The 18,944-nt window shown below is 42.2% G+C and overlaps 1 protein-coding gene across 1 annotated transcript; it reads right to left on the minus strand.

Moving 5' to 3' along the window:
• Window positions 1-187: 187 nt before the first annotated feature.
• irak1 (interleukin-1 receptor-associated kinase 1) lies at window positions 188-13,264 on the minus strand. The gene is made up of 15 exons (XM_085344008.1): window positions 12,972-13,264; window positions 8,975-9,142; window positions 7,232-7,378; window positions 7,070-7,143; window positions 6,779-6,955; window positions 5,337-5,401; window positions 5,101-5,212; window positions 4,473-4,594; window positions 3,436-3,640; window positions 2,563-2,631; window positions 1,919-2,006; window positions 1,734-1,828; window positions 832-1,456; window positions 623-721; window positions 188-532 (listed from the first exon to the last, which is right to left on the minus strand). Exons 1-15 carry the CDS (start codon window positions 13,081-13,083, stop codon window positions 453-455), a joined length of 2,238 nt encoding a protein of 745 aa, XP_085200134.1. The 5' UTR covers window positions 13,084-13,264; the 3' UTR covers window positions 188-452.
• Window positions 13,265-18,944: the final 5,680 nt, after the last annotated feature.

The following is an 18,944-nucleotide window of genomic DNA, read 5'->3' on the forward strand; positions in this document are numbered from 1 at the left end:
AACAACAACAGCCATCAATCAGATGCAGGTTTTTGTTGGCACTCAATAACATAAAACATCGTCTCAAACTCTGTGGCATTCAAAGCATATAGCATGTACTCTGTTTTCAGAATTTTATAACACAATTACAAATATTAAAATATTTCCATGTGAATTTTAAAATTATTACAGACTAATGAATAAATAATTTCAGTTGGATGAAAACAACAGGAATGTTGCGTTACGCTGACATGGGCATCACTTGGTTTGAACCCAGTGATGTTTTTTGGTAAATGCACAGCTGGAGAAATCTATGAAACCCAGCTTCACCAGCAGTCTGAAATGTGACACACCAGCAGCTCCACCATCCAGCAGTTTTTTCTGTAACATTAGTGATGATGAAATCCACAGCTGCACTCCAGAAACTGTCCATCTTTGGTCCTCTACTTTGTGTCCATAATAGATAACCGCAGTCACTTGTGTTTAGTGGGAAGATAATCCAGCTCATCGCTCTCCTCTGGTCCTCTGATGTCCCCAGAACTCTTCTCTTCATCTGATCAGACACAGGAGAAACACAATGAGTGAACCAAAAACAAACAAAACCAACAGGTATCATAAAAACTCCTGAGTGTGGTTTACATACAGATGTTTTCAGATGACAGCAGCTCAGGAGTACGAATCCTTCCTTCCTCGTACTGAGTTTTCTTCTCCAGGAGTCGCTGTTTGCTGGAATTTATCTGAACTGAACAAACAGGAAATGGATCTAGTTTCAGTTTCAGAAAAGTTTAGGACAGGTGTTCAATAATGTCTGAAGAAACTAAGGTGTGGTCCTTTAATGAGTTGCTCACATACTTGAAGGCTCTGGAGATGTTGACTTCAGGGACCCTGCAGGAGAGAAGCCGTAGAGCCTTGCAGTTGCATCTGCCGTGGTTTGCCCTCTAGTCTCTGGTCCTGCTGGGGCCCCTCTCAGTGCTCCGGGTGCTATACTCAAACTGGTGCTATTGGGCTGGGGAGGGAAATTGTACTGGTCCTCAGTGGGCACCGAAGGCTGGTTGCACTCAACCTCTGTGGGCCTAGCTGGACTGCGATACTGGGCTTTGGTGGAAGGAGATAAAGACCTGCAGCTGGTCCTGTTTGATCTCAGCTGAGAGCGAAGGTCGTACTGGGAGAATCCTCGACTCTCGTCGGTTTCACATGGACCAGCGAATGAACAGGAAGACACAGGAGGGAAAATGGATGACGGGGGAAGAGATGATGATGAGTGAAGTGGGTCAAGAGTGGCGAGGGTGAACAAAGAGGGAGAGGAAGAAAATTTGGTTGACTGTGACACTTGGTAGGTATCCCCCAGTGGTCCCAGTTTACTCAGCTCTTTGGAAAGCTGTTGTATATTAGAGTCCAGAGAGCGGGGAGGTCTGGGGAAGGACTGGTAGGGAGGCTCCCTCACCAGTTTATATACGTCCTCAAGAGATGCACACACCTATGAAAAAACAAAACAACACACTGAGGTGAAAAACAGGAGGATCCAAACAGGAGCCCTGAGGAACTCCAGAGTGCTCTAAGCAGCAGTCACAGAAGTCCAGATTAAATTAAATTGCACCACAACCAGTCTGAACTGACAGGATATGCATCTGAAGAAGTCTGCAACCACTGAAACTACATCTGAGGAGGTCTGGAGAGACTGAAACTACATCTGACAAAGTCCAGATTAACAAAACTGTTTAAGAGGAAACCAAGTGAGTGTGGCTGGCTCTTACATCTTTCATTACCGGTCTCTTCCTCCTGAGTTTTGCCAGACACCTGCAGGCCAGATCCGCCAGTTGCAGGCTACCAGTAAGCTCAGCAGTACCCCCTGCAACGAAAGTGAACACAACAGGTAACAGGAAGGACATGGAGCAGGCACAACAAGGACAGGGACTGTGGTCTTAGCTCAAACACTGACCTGAAATCAGCCGTTTGTCAAGATGCTTCCTCCAAACTGCTTCAGTTGAGCCACCCGGACCTTCCTTGATGTCCTCCACCAGGTCCTTCTGCAAACCAGAATCAAAACCAGGGTAAGCCCGACTCAAACAGACCAGGTTACCGGCAAGGAAACACACCAGCCGGGTTTGGAAGGATTCTGCCATTTTCCAAAGCTTCAGATTCATCCATCCATCCATTCGCTTCCGCTTATCCTTTTTCAGGGTCGCTGGAGCCTATCCCAGCTGTCATAGGGCGAGAGGCGGGGTACACCCTGGACAGGTCGCCAGTCTGTTGCAGGGCCTACTCACAGGGACAGACAACCATTCACACTCACATTCACTCGCACATTCACACCTAGTGGCAATTTGGATTATCCAATTAACCTATCCCCACAAGCTGCATGTCTTTGGACGGTGGGAGGAAGCCGGAGTACCCGGAGGGAACCCACGCAAACACGGGGAGAACATGCAAACTCCACACAGAAAGACCCCGGCCTGATGGTGGAATTGAACTCAGGACCTTCTTGCTGTGCGGCAACAGTGCTCACGACCGTGCCACCGCGCTGTTCAGATTCAAAACAACCCAATATGCAAATCAACTGTGTGAGCAGGTGTGTGCTATTACCAGGTATCTGTCTCGACCCATCCCATCTTTCTCCAGAGCTCGACGTCCAGTCAGCACCTCGAGCAGCACCTGAAACACACACACGGATGTGTGGACACACACACACGCACCATTTTCAGACACTTGCTGTGTTTCTCTTCTGTTTTCTGGTCTCAGAATAAAAATGTTCAGTTTCACATCAGTTCCTAAAACAGGATATTTCCTGTTGCCAACTCTATAACTTACCTACAACTAACGAAGATGTTTCTCTAACTAATAGATGGTTGTAACTTATTTTATAAACAAAACCACCTACAAATTATTATGTTTATGATATTTTTTATGGTTTAATGGCTGATGTTTTAGTGTATTTAATTATGCTTTTCAAACGTATTTATGGAAAAGCTTGAAGCTTAGGGTGCAAATTATGCTTTACAGTATACTAGTATTACAGATCAAACGATAACGCCGTCATACTTGAAGTCTTTCTGTTTCCAGGTACTTTTTTTTTTTTTTTTTTTAACTTCCGTGCTTCGGTTTCAAAATCTACAACTTCTTGTTTACATCTTTTGTGGTGTTTAAAATATTTTCTAGAGGAACAATCAAAATTGAGGCCTGCAGCTGTAAATCTTGCTACTCCTCAACGGTTAGCCATGGTCCACATCGAAGCATCACATCATAGTGATTAGGAATTAACTGCATTAAAAATCAAGTCCTATAATATTAAAAACATACATGTTTCACACAATTTTCCACTGTTGTCATAATAGAAATGGGCCTGTTTCTGTACCAAACTACAAAACGTTATTGGAAAAGCAGAAATATTTTTATAATTAGGACTATATGAATACACAGAGTCCTCCCATACTGCACTGAGGCCCTGCGACATCTCACCACTCCGAAGCTGTAAACGTCCAGTTTGGGTCCCAGCTCTCCGCCTCTCACGTATTCCTCCGGCAGATAAGCCAGCGTTCCTCTCACTGTTGTCGTTTTACCCACGGATGTCGTGCTAGCTGCCGAGGTGCCGGTGGGTACAAACCGAGCCAGACCGAAGTCTGAAAGCTTCGCCGTCATGTGACTGTCCAACAAAATGTTGGAGCTGGAGAGAAACCGATGCACATAAAGAAAAAGAGTTCAGGTTAACACACCAGGTGAAAGCAGAGGCTGTGTTTTTGCCAGTGCGTCGCCATAGTGCAAATACTCGCACTAACAGACTTTTAAAAAACAAAACAAAAAAAAAAAAAAACAACAAACACATCACAGATGACTTTTTGACATCACTCAGCCTTATAACCAGGTGGACCACATCAACTGTGATAAATGAGTAAATGTGGCGGTAAATACACTTCATGCAAATCATTTCATTACTTCTTCAACGGAAACTTCATCTTGATGTTTTTTTCCTGTGACCTTTGTATGAACTGTGAAATGAAGGCATGAATTTCAACTGAAACTTTACCCGACGGTCTGCCTACGCTGACGTGTTTTACACACAATTCAGAGGAAAACAAAAATGATGGCGACCTCCAGATAGCAGAAGAGGAAGAAGAGGGGCTTGAATGTGTATGAACAAGCAAGACTGTAGCTCGTAGTAAAAAGTGCTTCGACTGCTCAATGAGAAAAGTGCTATATAGGTACTAGCGCAGCTTCCAATTCAATAACATAAATAAAAATAAATTCATCATCAAGGCTGGAATTTGATAAGGGAATTTATGACCTATAAGCAGAAATAATATTTCTCACTTTCAGATTAGTTACTCATCGTTTCCAGTCATTTCTCTCTTCCTGCTGGAAATAATCCAGTATAGCTTCTGCTTTCTGCACTTTTCAGTGACTCATGTCAAATAAAAGACTGTAATACAGCTGTTCACTTTGATCTATTTAACACATGGATTCATAAATACACTGAAGAGCTCCAGGGTGAAGATCACCTTTTCACGTCTCCGTGGATCAGCAGCTTTTCGCCTTCAGGGGGGCAGTGGAGAAACTGCAGAGCTTCTGATGCGTCTTTAACAACACTGACTCTCTGAGGCCACGAGAGCACCGCACACTCCTGAAACACACACACGGAAATAAACACACCCATGGAAATAAACACCCCTCCGAAACAAATAAACATTTGTAAATTATGTAGTGTGCGGGGTTTTCCCCAAGCACTGAAACTCGGGTGCAGGACAGTGTTTTTACAGAGCATCATGGAGAATGCACATGAAGAGGTAAAGGTGATTAATAAACACTTAAGAGCTACCATCATTATTTAACAAGCCTTTCATATTTATAATCACTTCCCATCAGTGGATCTTATTTATTTGTATATCACAATCTTTTATTCACATCTACTTGGAGCAACAGATGAAGGCCGATACACTGGGTGTATCAGGTTTCAGTGTTGCCAGCTTTCTTTCGGTAATATTGCAATAATATTGCGATAATGGCAAAAGCCAACACTGAAAAGACCCAGCAATGACCACCTATGACACCCAGAAAGCACCCGAGTCCTGGGAAAACCTGTGAAAACCCTGGAGTTATCTGAGCCGTGTGCATCTGTGTATGTGTTACGTTGTGCAGCTGGTCCTCCAGAGATCTGTTTTCCATGTAGCTGTAAATCAGACACAATGACCCTCCTCCGTCACTGAACCCTAAAAGATCCACAATGTTGCGATGTCTGAATCTGAGGAGGACACACACACACACACACACACACACACACACACACACACACACAAAATAACAACCATGTGACTTTAATCAGAACAGATGAAATCTGCTGTATCTCACTGAGGAACTTCACCCACCTTGACAGTTGCTCCACTTCAGTCTGGAAGCTCTTCTTCAGCAGAGCCCAGTCCAGCAGCCCGTCCTGTCAAAAACAGCAGCAATTCTGACCAATCACAATCTACTTCCTGGCAGTAAAATGGACCAATGAGAAGGCTTTTTCAGACAGTGAGCGGTCGACCCCTCTCTAATTATCAGTCGATGTTTTTCTTTTAACTTTTCTAAAAAGAGCCAAAAGACTCTTTCAGACTAATTTTGTCTCCGTTTCCATGGCGGCAAAAACCTCGAAAATGACAGTTGTTTTTAAAAATCTGTCTGTGACAAAACCATAGACTGTACGTTAAAGATGTTGGCAGCTACCGTGACAGCACCCATTGGATTGTGAAGTCCGTTGAACCCTCGAGATGAGCCATTTTGCTGACACCATGTTGCTGTTTTGATACAGGATGTGCACACTCACCGTCACACACATGTTGATGAGCAATGAGCATTTCCTGGAAAATCCTCTCTCACACTTAGAATGACCCAAATTTACAAAATGGACTGAATTTTTCATTAAGTGTGACTGAAACGAGAAGCTGAGATGATAACATCAGCAGTAAAGTGTCGACTATGGTCCTGACAGAGCGCCGTCTTCCCACAGACTCACTTTAGGACCTCTACGATGGCTTCACTTTTTAGACCCAGAAGCTAAAATTGAAGCTCATATTTTGTGTGGAGACGGGCTTTAGAAGGGAACCACCCAACCTGACCACCATCGCAGGACTTCCAGGTCGCTCTAAAACGTCAACCAAATGTACAAGTTACCTAAACTGGCCTTCTAACAGCCAGCAGGGGGCGACTCTTCTGCTCTGTGACCTTTCGTCTTAACATTTTTGACTCAGTCACTAGTTCCAGGTCAGACTGAATAAAACATGAAGATCATTTTGTAAAATAAAGAATCAAAAAATACTCTAATTGGCTAACAACTACTCACTCATTAAAACGATTAGCTAGAGGTGTCGTCATGGGGACTTGACTAACCAATGGCAAATGGCCTGGAGGCTACATTCATCTTTTATAGGGTCCGTAGCTGTGACAAGCCAAAACAAAAGCCTGCACAGCCTTTTTGATCTATTTCCAACTTTTGTGTTGCTTAAACTTCATTGTTCATGGCCTGCAGGTGGCGACTCCTCTGGTTACATAAAGACTTAAAGGGCCCTTTCCTCAAAATAAAAGTGTGCAACACCATTTCTGACTTTTTTGTATTTCATCTCATTTCCTTTTATTTCTTTGGTGCCCGACAGTTTTAACTTTCTAGCTCGAGCGCAGAAATAATCAGACGGTTGGGATCGTGCATACATTTACTCGAACTGCAGCGTAAACTGTAAGCAGAGTTTTTCTGTACCAGTCCTGTTGCTGCCTGAAAACCGCTCGCTGTCTGAAAACTCCTCAAGACTGAACTGCATTGTGATTGGCTGACCTCTTTGAATTTCTTGACGGCGCACTTCATGTCCTTCAGAGTCGCTCTGTACACGACTCCAAACCCCCCCTCCCCTATCTGCAGGCAGGGGGAGAACCCATTTGTCCCAGCATACACCTCTTCATATGACAGGCGCATCACTGCGATGCTGCTGCTCACCGCCACCATCACCTGGGGCTGGGGGATGACATCACCACCATCATCGTGCTTTGTTGTAGTGATGTATTTGTATTGATTGTTGAACAAACCTTGTGTAATGTGTGTGCAAGTATGCGCGTGTGAGAGAGAGACCTGGTGACGTTGTTGCACTTCAGAGCGCAGGCCCGGGGGGGGCGATGCAGGTCTGGGTAATGGACCTCCTATTCCTTTATTTACAGAATAAAGTAGTGACATCATCAGCGTCACAGAACAAGCCGACTGGACATACGTAAATGTCTGTTTATGCTGTGTTACCTGAGCCCAGTCTACAGGTGTCCTGCATAGGCGTGGCCCAAGGCTTTTTGGGAGGGGGGACAAACTGAGAGTCAGAAAAAGGAGATGAAGAAGGAAGATGACGAGCAGGAGCAGGAACATAGGAGTAAAGGTCCAGACTTCTCACCCCTGCAGACAGAGAGACAGAATGAGAAAAAGTCAGTCCTATACAAAAGGTTCTACTGAAAACGTGGACTTCAGGCACGTTGCACTAACGTATAGTGATGAAGTGTTTTAGGAGAATATGATCAAACCAATATGCGTACAGGGAGGGGTACAGCACTGAGGATGCTGTGCTAAGTGTCACTCTTTTAATAAGCAAGCATTCAGAAGATTCAAAAGCTTATGATCAGATTCCATCTGCTGATTCTAGTTCTGCATTTGACTGTTCGTCCACACCCGCAGCTCCAAAAACTCTTAAGTTTAGAAATGCCTTAATTATAAATTGGTTTTTATCCCTTTTGTCAAGCCGGTCACAACAAGTTAAACAATTCAATCTCCGTGAGTTCCCCTCTCCTTTTCACCTTGTATACTACTGGCTGTTGAGGTAACTGGACTAATTATGGGGTTATCAAATTCTCATCAAAGAATTTGATAACCCCGTTATTGTTATTATAATATATCCTACATGCAGGTGACTGCCCGTCTTTATCCCACAGGGATATCAGTGATTTCAAAGTGTGATGTAACTGTGATCATCTCATTTTAAATAGTGATAAAAGTGAAAGAAAAAAAAAGGGTATATGTGCACACGACCCAGTGGCAATTGATGTCTGTACAATAGAGCACATATAAGTACTTGAGTATCTATATGGACAAATTCTTTAATCATGAAGAATACGTTGATTTTTAAATGTGAAAAATTAGCTCAAAGACTCCACTGTGTTTGTAGACTCAGGCTGTTTGAAGTGAGCTCTGTGGTTATGGGTATTTTTTTGTAATTCAGTACTTGAAAGTTTGATTAGATATGAGATGACAGCCTGGTTTGGCTCGCTTACAGCAAATTCAGAGTCTAAGATTGAGAAACTGATAAAAACTTCCATGAAAGGCAAAGGAAACAAAGAGAAACAGTTTCTCATGTCGAAATGAGGAAACAGTTGTTCATCAGACTCATAATTGATTCATTTTTGGTGCTGGTTTTATTGTGCGAATGCTGCTTTGTTTAGCACTGTTTGTCCAAGATTAATATCTAATGTGGTATGACTACACAAAGATAAGAGGCAAGTTTATTCTTATCTTTGCATAGTCTTGCAGAAACATGAAAACAAACAATAGCGTAAAGACGTTTTTATATCGTCATCCGATATATATCGTTATATCGAGCAGCCCTAACAGGCAGCATATTCAAGATGAAGTGATAACTAAAGGACAACAACTCTGAGCAAACCCAACAACTTAAAAAAAACATTTACAAAACAAAGCACCATATGTTGGTTGTGATCAGCTGTAAACACCTACAGCATATATCTGTGAAATCCAACACATTTTAAAACCTTATTTTCCTTTTTAAAAGACACTTGGGAACAAATATATTTAAGAATTTTTAATATATGGTCTTTTTTTTTTCTAGATGCAGGTGTAAATAATTCTTTATTGACTCCTATTCATCGAGGGCCATCTCACAAGCACCGCGGCTGAACTGCAGCCAGTTTGTGCACCGTGGCATTAACATTAATATACTATCCCTCGGGGTCAAAGGTCATGAGTGTTTGGAGGTAAACTCACAGTTCAAGATGACATCACGGGGGCGTAACAGCTGCAGATCCTCCAGCAGGTCGATCAGCTCTCCGACTTGAACGTTCCTGTTCGAGCATTTGACCATCACCCAGTGGGTCCGCCTTTCCTGCCTCTCAGCCAATCGCACGTCGTTCTGATCCATCAGCATCCCCGAGGCTGTGAGACAGAAACAGTACAATCAAAAACTGCAGAAATATGAAGTAAACTGATTTTACAGACACTCAGACTTCAGAGGACAAAAACTAGCTCGCTATAAACAATCACAGATATAAAATGCAATAATATAAAAACAGCACAAACAGAACATGTGAAATATTAAAACCTAAAGTTTAAACAGCATTTGGTTGAATCCGAACAGAGAATTTCCTCGTACACGTCACAGTTCATCATTCTGCTAAAAACTAGTGACCCGGCTTCACTGGTAGCCATACACAACCGTACCATAACATGTTTAACAGATGTTTTCATGGAACCTCAGATCTGGCCTTCTTGTTCTTGAGTGTAACCAGTGGTTTGTGTACAAGAAAGGCATCCCTTTACTGTAGACTTTGACAACGATACATCGACCTAACACAGGATGTTTCTGACTCTGTAAGATGCTGTGAAGATCTTCTGAACCAAGGAGATAACTCTGTGATTTTCTTGGTTCAGAGATAATTTTGTGACACTTTAGCGGTCCTCTGTGATCTTTCAGGCCTTCTGGTGTTGCCAGTGTATCCATTCTGTTATGCCGATTGCTGTCTCTCTAACAGCTTTATTTGTGTTTGTCAGCCTAATAATGCTTCCCTCATTAACCTCTTTGTGCCTCTTTTTGAGAGTTAATGCAAATTTCAACGCTCTGAATCAACTCCAGATCTCTTATCGTCTTAGTTTGTCATGAAATAACAAAGGAACGAGCCTCCCTTAGCCAAGACATGGCCTCCAAGTTAATTGTCCAATCACTTTTGAGCCTCTAAAACTGTGCATGATGCTGCATTCCAGATACCTCTGAATCCAGATGTCAGAACTTGGAAATTAGGGCGTTCCAGAAGAAATGAGGAAAAAGAAGATTTGTTTTGGTTCTTCGCAAAGTAGAGACATTCAGGAATCACTAGCGTGCACCTATGGTATCAATTTGAAAATCCTAGATGACTTCCTTCTGAAAATCATCTGAATGCAATGATTAAAGAAAACTTGACCTCTGGCCTTGACCTTGAGGTCACTGAGATTCAAGCTCGTCTAAGATTGTTAGTAGATGGACTTATGGTATCAATTAGAAAACCCTACATTGCCTTGTTCTCAAGTTAACGTTATCATAAACTTGGGTGTCCACGCCACCCGCCTGGTCGGGGCAATGACAATTCCCATCAGCCTTTTACGGATGATCTGATATCCTCGTGTCGGTGTTGTTCCCACATCATCATAATAAATGTTGTTCCAGGTTCAACATTGCAAGTGACCAATCACATAGTTGTGACGTCCCCCTTTTGTGCCTTTGAAAAATACCGCCTTAAAAAAAATCTACTTCACTTGAGAGAAGAGAAACCGCTTCTGTCCGCCGATCCAGGAACTTGAATTCTTTGAATTTCAGGATTCTTTTCTTTAATAAACGGTAAACATTATACATATTGTCCTTACAGAAGCGGTTTCTCTTCTCGCAAGTGAAGTAGATTTTTTGAAGGCGTTTGTTTTTTGAGGTCGCGGATGACGTCAGGAGAAGGTGATTGGTCACTTGCATAGTTGAACCTGGAACAACATTATTTATGATGACGAGGGAACAACACCAACACGAGGATATCAGATCGTCCGCCTTTTACGGCTGAGGGGTAAAAATGGCTGTAACTCCTTGAAAGCTAGCGCAGTTCTTTTTTAAAAGCGCTCGAATTAAAGCTGAAAGTCTGCACCAGAATCACATCTTGATGATTGTTTTAAAATTTCACCGTGGTAGTGTACAGGGGCGAGAACACAAAAATACAGAAAAAAAAATTACTCCAAATACTTATGTAACCTCACATACTGTATGTTGAGGCATGTGATCTTATTTGTCTTATTCAGCGTGCAACATTTGCCCCCTTTTTTTTTTTAACATCTTTATCTGTTGGTTAACACTTGTGACTCGTGCTTCATCTGCAGTGTTGCATTAGAGTTCGTCTGAAAGATTTCAAGGACATAATCAACGCACGTGCTGTCCACCACAAACCACAACTCCATCACCTGATGTGGGTGGGATACACAACAACTGGGCCCGATGCTTTTCAGTTTGGAAAAAAAAAAATGACCAGAGTTTACCACAAGGAGGAAGTGCAAAAAACCCAACATAGACCAAAGGAGCAAACAGGAAAAAGCACGGGCGATGGCAATTTATTGTTCTAACAACTGGTTTCATTTCATTTCAAAGAAGTGCTTGTTCTGCCGTCTCCACAGCAGGGCAAAAATGAAATTACCAGCAACAGCAAAAAATATGAGCTAGAACAGCCCACATTAGTGGTACTTTGTCTCTCTTTTTTGACAGCTACAACAAGCCAACCTTCACGGTTAAAACAAAAAAACGAGTATCAAAAACTGATTTTCCTTAGGGGCGAGCGTGGCTCAAGAGTTGGCAGCTCATCTTGTAATCGGAAGGTTGCCGGTTCGAGCCCCAGCTCGGACTCGGTCGTTCTGTCCTTGGGCAAGACACTTCACCCGTTGCCTACTGGTGGTGGTCAGAGGGCCCGTTGGCGCTAGTGTCCGGCAGCCTCGCCTCTGTCAGAGCGCCCCAGGGTGGCTGTGGCTACAATGTAGCTGCCATCACCAGTGTGTGAATGTGTGTGTGAATGGGTGGATGACTGAACGTGTAAAGCGCTTTGGGGTCCTTAGGGACTAAATAAAACGCTATACAAATACAGGCCATTTACCATTTTAAACTTTGTGGCTTATATTGACCAGGATAAGGCGCGATGTCTCGGGGATCACTGTGAGGGTGATGCAAATTGGAACTGATGGTGATATCAGAGAAAAGGTGCAGGTGGCCAAAACACTAAAGGTGAGGCTTCAAAATAACATCACAATGCCTGGCTCCATCATCTGTATACAGTTTCTGAGCCCTACATCTAAATCTTTTTTAAATCATCTTTTCTCCCAACTCTAACTGCTCTAGTATTTCTTTTCAGTGTTCCACTTTGACAGCTGTGAATGTTCTCTAATGCTTAAATTTTACTTTGTCGTTTTTCTGTAAAACTTCTATTTCAGTAGAAGAGAAGCTGCCAGAGGTCTTCCTCCCCACCATCACCAAATGCTGCTTATACAATGTAAAACTTTAAAAGTGTATTTCATTCGAAGAAAACTTAAGATTTTCAAGTCACCTGAGCTCAATATAGTACACCAACATAACAGAGCTCTACCTAATTTTTAGTCAAATAAAACCCGCACAACCTTAGTTAAGAGAGTTTACAGTAAAACTGAAAACTTCTGGATTTTTTGAGAAACCTCAAACTGTTTCTAATCACATTTCATTATGCGTCAGAACACACAGGCATTTCAGTTTCTGTCACATTCTTGTGCTCCGTATTTACTCAATATTAACCAAGAGCACTTACAGATAACGTCTACCAGAGGCTTCCTCAAAACAGCCACCGGTGAATTTATCTATATTTAGGCTAACTGTAGTCAAAATGTGACCTAATATCGGAAGAAAACTGTACCTGATTTAATCTCAGTTGACACTCACGCTAAAGCAATCTTTTATTAATAGTATTATATATTTTACAACTTTGTGGAAATAGTTGGGACAGGTAAGCCTGTACCTGAGGGCAGACTGAGAAGGATGGATCACAGCTGAGGCTCTCACAGCTTGTTTAATTCTCATTTTCTGTAGTGATTTCACATGGCAGCAGTTAAAGTTGTTACACAGAATAAACACGCTAGAGTTTATTTTGGTGAAACACCCAATTAACGGTGGACTCCACCGTCCCTCCTACCCCAAGCTGCTGGCCTTTAGCTCTCAGTCAAAGTTCGGGTTCTGACTCACCAAAGCGGGTCCAGTCCTGGTTTGACAGCCCGTCCATGATGCGGCAGAACTCACAGTCAACGGAGGCGGGCAGGTTGTAGTACAATACGGCCCTCGGGTCTCCTCCCGACATCTTTACCTAACTCCTACAAGTTAGTCCACGCTGAAGCTAATAGGCTAACCGATGACAGCGGCCACCGCGGGGAACTCTGGGTGGTCTGTAGGGTATCAGATTCACACAAGGACCTGGATCACATCAGAACCGCCCGGAACGAACCTGTTCAATCACTTCAAAAACTCTCTCAAACTACAGGTTTGAGTCTTTCAGCGCTTCCGCCTAAAACAAGCTAGCTGCTTCCGCTCCGTACTACCGAAATAAAAGCCCAAATAAATGCACTGTTTTAAAACTTTTTTTCTTCACTTTTTACTTCTTTTTTTTTGAACAAATGTTTTACCTCGTGAGCCACATACACCCCCATTTGATCACAAGTGGACCACACCAGTGAAATTCCCCTTTCTGACAGTTTAAATCAGTTTAATTACACATTTAATCCTCGAGATGTCTTAGGACCGGACCGACAGATAAAAGGACATCTCAGGTTTTCTACATGATAAAGAAAAGCTGTCGTGGTAAATGAAAAAAATCTGTCAGCATGACTCCGAGTTTAAATTGTAAGACATAAAGATATAAAATGTAAAATGACTGGAAAAAAAGTTTTGGTAGTTTATCGACTATCCTGATATTATAAAAGAGAAAGCTTTTTGCAGAAAATGGTACAAATTTGGCAAAATTGTGCATCCTTTGTAACAAACAGACATTTCTGTAGTAGTAAAAACAGCAACATCTCTTATCACTCTAGTTTTTTACCTATTACCTAATTAGTTTGGTTAAGCATAAATGGCCATGGGAGAGGTCTTTATCTGTGGAAAATACAGCTGTAAAACGTAGAAAAATGCAGTTAACAGTCCGAAATTTATTCCTTCACATTTTCAAAAGCTGCCCAGTGGGGCCAGATTGGAGTCTTTGCTTGGCCAAATTTCCAATTTATTTATTTTGTTTATATGTATTATTTTTTATTTATGAAGCCCAGTAAAAATTCAGTAAAAAAATAATATAAATTCTTTGTTTGGGGGGTTAATGATAATTACTCAAGCATAAAATGTACTTTTTGATTATTAAATCACCAAAAATAACCAGGAAATCCAAATATTACTCTTCTCTATACCATGATTTGTAACAGTGTATTACATCAGATCGGTCATTCTTACATGCAAAGTGTCAGCTTCTCCACTGTGACCGTTTCCTGGTTAAATATAATTTCCTGCATGACAAACTCCAGATTGTTGTTGTTTTTTGTTTTAACTATCAGTCAGAAAATAGGATATTATTAGAACTAGAGCTGCTTGATTTAAACCACAGTTATTTTGGTCAGTGCTGAGATTGCTGTGATGGAATTCAAATACAAACAGAGTTTTGAAAACATGTAGATGTATTATGGTTATAAAATGTCCTTTTCACATTGCAATTAATGTTTCCTGCAATGCATTGAGCTATGTCACCTGAAAGACACACTTTATTGTAATATATTAAGAGATTTCATCATATTTTAACTTATTTTATATTAATTTTTATGCTTACCACATTTTATACTTGTTTTACATCCTGCAGGACTGATGTGTGTAAAGACCTCGTATGACTTTCATTTCACTACAGGAAGTCCTAAGTGAGTATTTCTTTGTGGCTTTGACTAAAATGAGTCATTTTCCTGTCTGAACTATGACAAATGTGAAGCATTGCATTGCATTGCATTACATCACACACACACACACACACACACACACACACACACACACACACACACACACACACGTTTCACACTTCCTTTTTCTCACCTTATTTTTTTGAATGTTAGTCGTTGAATGAAACGCCTGAATGCTTCATTAGCTCAGTTCAGTTTGTTTGTGTCAAAGGATTAACAACAGCAAACTGTTATTATTAATACCACATACAGCTAGAATAACAGCATGAAGTAGAACCGTGAAACCGCAGGACTGGGTCACGTCTCGGCGAAAAACAGAGAAGCTTGGTAGTTTTGCTGACCTCAGTGGAGATATTTGAAAAAATTCCAGGTTTAAGAATCTGGTTTTGTCATCAGATTAATAATCCGTCAGGTATGAGACTGCATAAAGATCGCAGGGATTCATGTTCACCCTGTGCAGCTGGGCTCTCATATCTAAGGATTTTTCTTGATTGTTTTTTAAAGGTACTTTCTATAAACTACAGTTACACAGTTTATTCTTTTCATGACACTGGTGAACTGAAATGCTTAATTGCATGAAAAAAGTTTAAAATAAATAAAAAATAGGGGTGATAGATTTTGTTTTCCGGTCTTCGTTGCCTTTATGTGGCTGTCTTGACTCGACCTAAAGGACATTGAGACAAATTCTAAAAATTAGCATGAATTAATTTTTGTGGGTCCCCTCCAATGCTGAGGTCCCTACATAATTGTCATTTCAGTCCACTGCCGCCTCATTGCAGGAAGGTTGTGGGTTTGGATTCAGTCTGGGGCTTTTCTGTATGGAGTTTGCTTGTTCTCCCCATGTACGTATGGGTTCTCTCCGGATGCTCCCGCTTCCTCCCACAGCCCAAAGGCATGCATTGAGTTAGGTTAACTGGTGATTCTAAATTGACTGTGTGATCATGAGCATGAACGGTTGTCTGGCTCTCTGAGTTACCTCTTTGACAGATTGGTAAAAAAGACTAAAAAATGTGCCCCCATTACGCCACCCACTGCTGAAAGCCAAACAGAGTGTTTTTGCCATCTTAGTGTTTTGAAACTATGAGGCGTGGATATGACTGTGAAAGTGAGCGTGCCACGGGGTCATTAGTCAATGAGAATACCCTGGATTTTCCTCCTCTCTGACTCTGATATTGTCCATGTTAAAGACAAAATCTGCAATGTTCATAATTACCACCAGGGGGCGACTCAAGTGGAAGCACATTGTGAAAAAAATGTCCCTATAATTCCCCGCTCTGTGACCTCAGTGAATGATTTCATTGACTTTATGGGCTTGACCACTAGTTTCATGTTATACTACATAAATGGGTGACGTTGCACAGTTGGCTTGCCCACCAAAAACGCTCATTGGCCCCCCTGTGGTCATCCTGTGTGGGTGCCATGGTGTTTTTAGCCCACAGGGCCCACAGGGCCCCCATGACGGTTTTCTGTGGGTCAACCCATAGTGTGTTTGCCCACAGAAAACCCACAACAGGCAAAACTGTTGTTTATCCTGTATAGGTCCACACAGGCAAGAAGTAAAAGATATCAGAGAATGTCCAATTTTCATATTTTCAAGTCAGGCTTATTTGTTTGATAGGATTTGAGTTTATTGTTGGGTTTTTTCACCCCTTTGAGGGCAAGTGGATCCACAGTGAAGTGGTTTACATTCATTTATACATGCAGTCACTGTTGGTGCACTGTAGAATTTTGCTGTCCTTGAAAGCTCTTCATCCTGCAGCTACATCACTTTGGCTGAAATATGTTAAATGTTGTTTTTTTTTTTATAAAAACTGGAAAAAATCTAATTCAGACTCAGAGGGAACACTAATAAGTTTTTACAGATGTGGCAGTTTTTTATCATTTATTTTAATTCCTTGAAAACAACTGGACTTGCCTAATTTTGAGTATCTTTTTTTTAAATGGTAAATGGTCTGTATTTCTATAGCGCTTTTACTAGTCCCTAAGGACCCCAAAGCGCTTTACACAACCAGTCATCCACACATTCAAGCACCCATTCACACACTGGTGATGGCAAGCTACATTGTAGCCACAGCCAATAATATATATTGGGTTGGACCTTGGGATGGGGATTGGTTATAAGTTGTTTAGTAGTTTCCAAAACAGCTTCACAATTGTTAATGGCTGGAACTGTATTGATTTATGCCTTTATATCGCTTGTTTTGTCGAGGCTGATAGGTCAAACTACATGTGAATGAAGTGGAATTTATGGCTCAGCAGAGGGAATGCGTTCACAGGCCGCTGGCAGCTCGAGGATGGCCCGTCTACCTACAGCACGCTCTGTTATAGATAGAGGCAGCACACAAAATATGTGGTACAGCTGGCCTGTGGGTCACTTTCACTCTTTGTTGGTTCGTCAGCTGTTGTTGGTCTGTCTGCCAGCCCAGGAAAAGGGCAAAGTTACAAAGAGCTGAAATGTCTGTGCTTTTCATGCTTTATTTTTGAGCTTCAGTGTTTGCTTTGTGTGTCTCCAGTTCCTGGTGAACGCCGCTGTTGCTCTCTTCCCTCTTCCAGCCCACTTATCAACCAATCAGGATTTGGCAGATCCAACGCCTACGGATAGTGGAGATTTTGGAGAACTGCACAGGAGTGCATCTGTGGTGAGTGAAAACCCCTCTCAGTTCAAACGGAAATGTGTACGCAGACTGACACAATTTCAAGACATAAATTATACTTAAGGAAGCGGCTAAAATTTGCTTTTTTTAATATTCATTGAAAAATTAAGAGTCACACTCCATACCAGTTGGCGGTGGTAATGTGCCCTGGATTGTGGTGGCCAGGTAGTCAGCCCACTGGGTCTCAGTCTGAAATGTGGGGCACACCTGGGTCCACACCGTGGGTATGCTGCAGACCCACAGTGGGGTCCAGGTGTGCCCTCATTTTATGCTAGTACTTGCTACAGTGGGCTGCCAATAATGGACCGTGTGGGTCTACCCACAGTGCAGCCAGATTGCCGGGGCATTGTGTTTGTGTTTGGCTCTTCTGCAGGTAATCTGGTTTTAATGTGTGCTAAACAAGCCTCCAAAAAAGCTTTTACTCTTAACAACTTTCACTTCATTTTTAAATAAAGGGTTAAGATGGGTCACTGTGGCAGCAACAGGGTATTCAAGACAGTCTTTTCCCCAGTCCTTGATGATCCTCCCCGCTTTCCTCAGGCACCGCTTCCTGTAGATGTCCTGGAGGGAGATAATCTCACATCCAATTATCCTTTCGGCACACTGCACCACTCTCTGAAGACCTTTGCAGTTGTAAGCAGTGCTGTTGCCATACCAGGTGGTGATGCATCCAGTGAGGATGCTCTCAATGGCACAGCGGTAGAAGGTCCTGAGGATGCGGGGGCTCATGCCAAATCTTTTTTAGTCTCCTGAGAAAGAAGAGGCGCTGCTGCGCCTTCTTCACTGTTTTGTTTATGTGTACTGACCTGTACTGACCATGTGAGATAACGATAAAAACGATAACAAAATAACGCTGAAAACCGATAAAAACCCTGAAAACTATACATTTCACACCTGAGCCTCAACTCTCGCGGCCCGGTACCTAACGACTCATGGACCGTTACCGGTCCGAGGCCCAGGGGTTGGGGACCGCTGAACTAAGCCCAAAGGCCTCCTTCTTTAACCTGACGGCTTCTTTCACCGTCAGCATCCACCAGAAAGTCCTTAGATTTCTGACACAACAGGCACTGACCTAACTTCTGGAAAAAAGCTCCTTCTAAAGTGGAGACCTTAAGCATGCCTCCCTGTCTTCCGTTGCAATAGAAATTCTTCTGGAGGCGTGAGTTAAAGTGTAGATGTGTGTCAGAAAATATTTACATAAAATAAAGTGTAATAAAAAACATTATGAGACATTTTATAAAAGTTTAAGATTTGGCGTATTTATTGTTTTGAACCATTTTAACAGTGTATCTTGTAAACAGTTACATATTTAATACTTACTTTAAATACTTTAAAATGTATTGTTTTAATTTTATATCGGTTTTGCATATATTTTTTGCGTTACTGACGCTGATATTTTGACGTTTGTTATTTTTACAGATATATTCAAAGCGGTACGAGAACGTCTCACTTTGACCGTCTTCTCGCGGGACTACACCGCCCCTGCACCGTGCTGTTGACCCCATGTCGGAGCAAATCTCGCGGTGTTGGCGGTTGACGGCGGTTGGAGATGGAGTCCGAGGGGGCGGGGTGCAGCAGGA

The sequence above is a fragment of the Diplotaxodon limnothrissa genome, linkage group LG20 (assembly GCF_057381915.1).
Source record: "Diplotaxodon limnothrissa isolate DT_005_m linkage group LG20, D_limnothrissa_male_GT1.1, whole genome shotgun sequence".
Classification (NCBI taxonomy): domain Eukaryota; kingdom Metazoa; phylum Chordata; class Actinopteri; order Cichliformes; family Cichlidae; genus Diplotaxodon; species Diplotaxodon limnothrissa.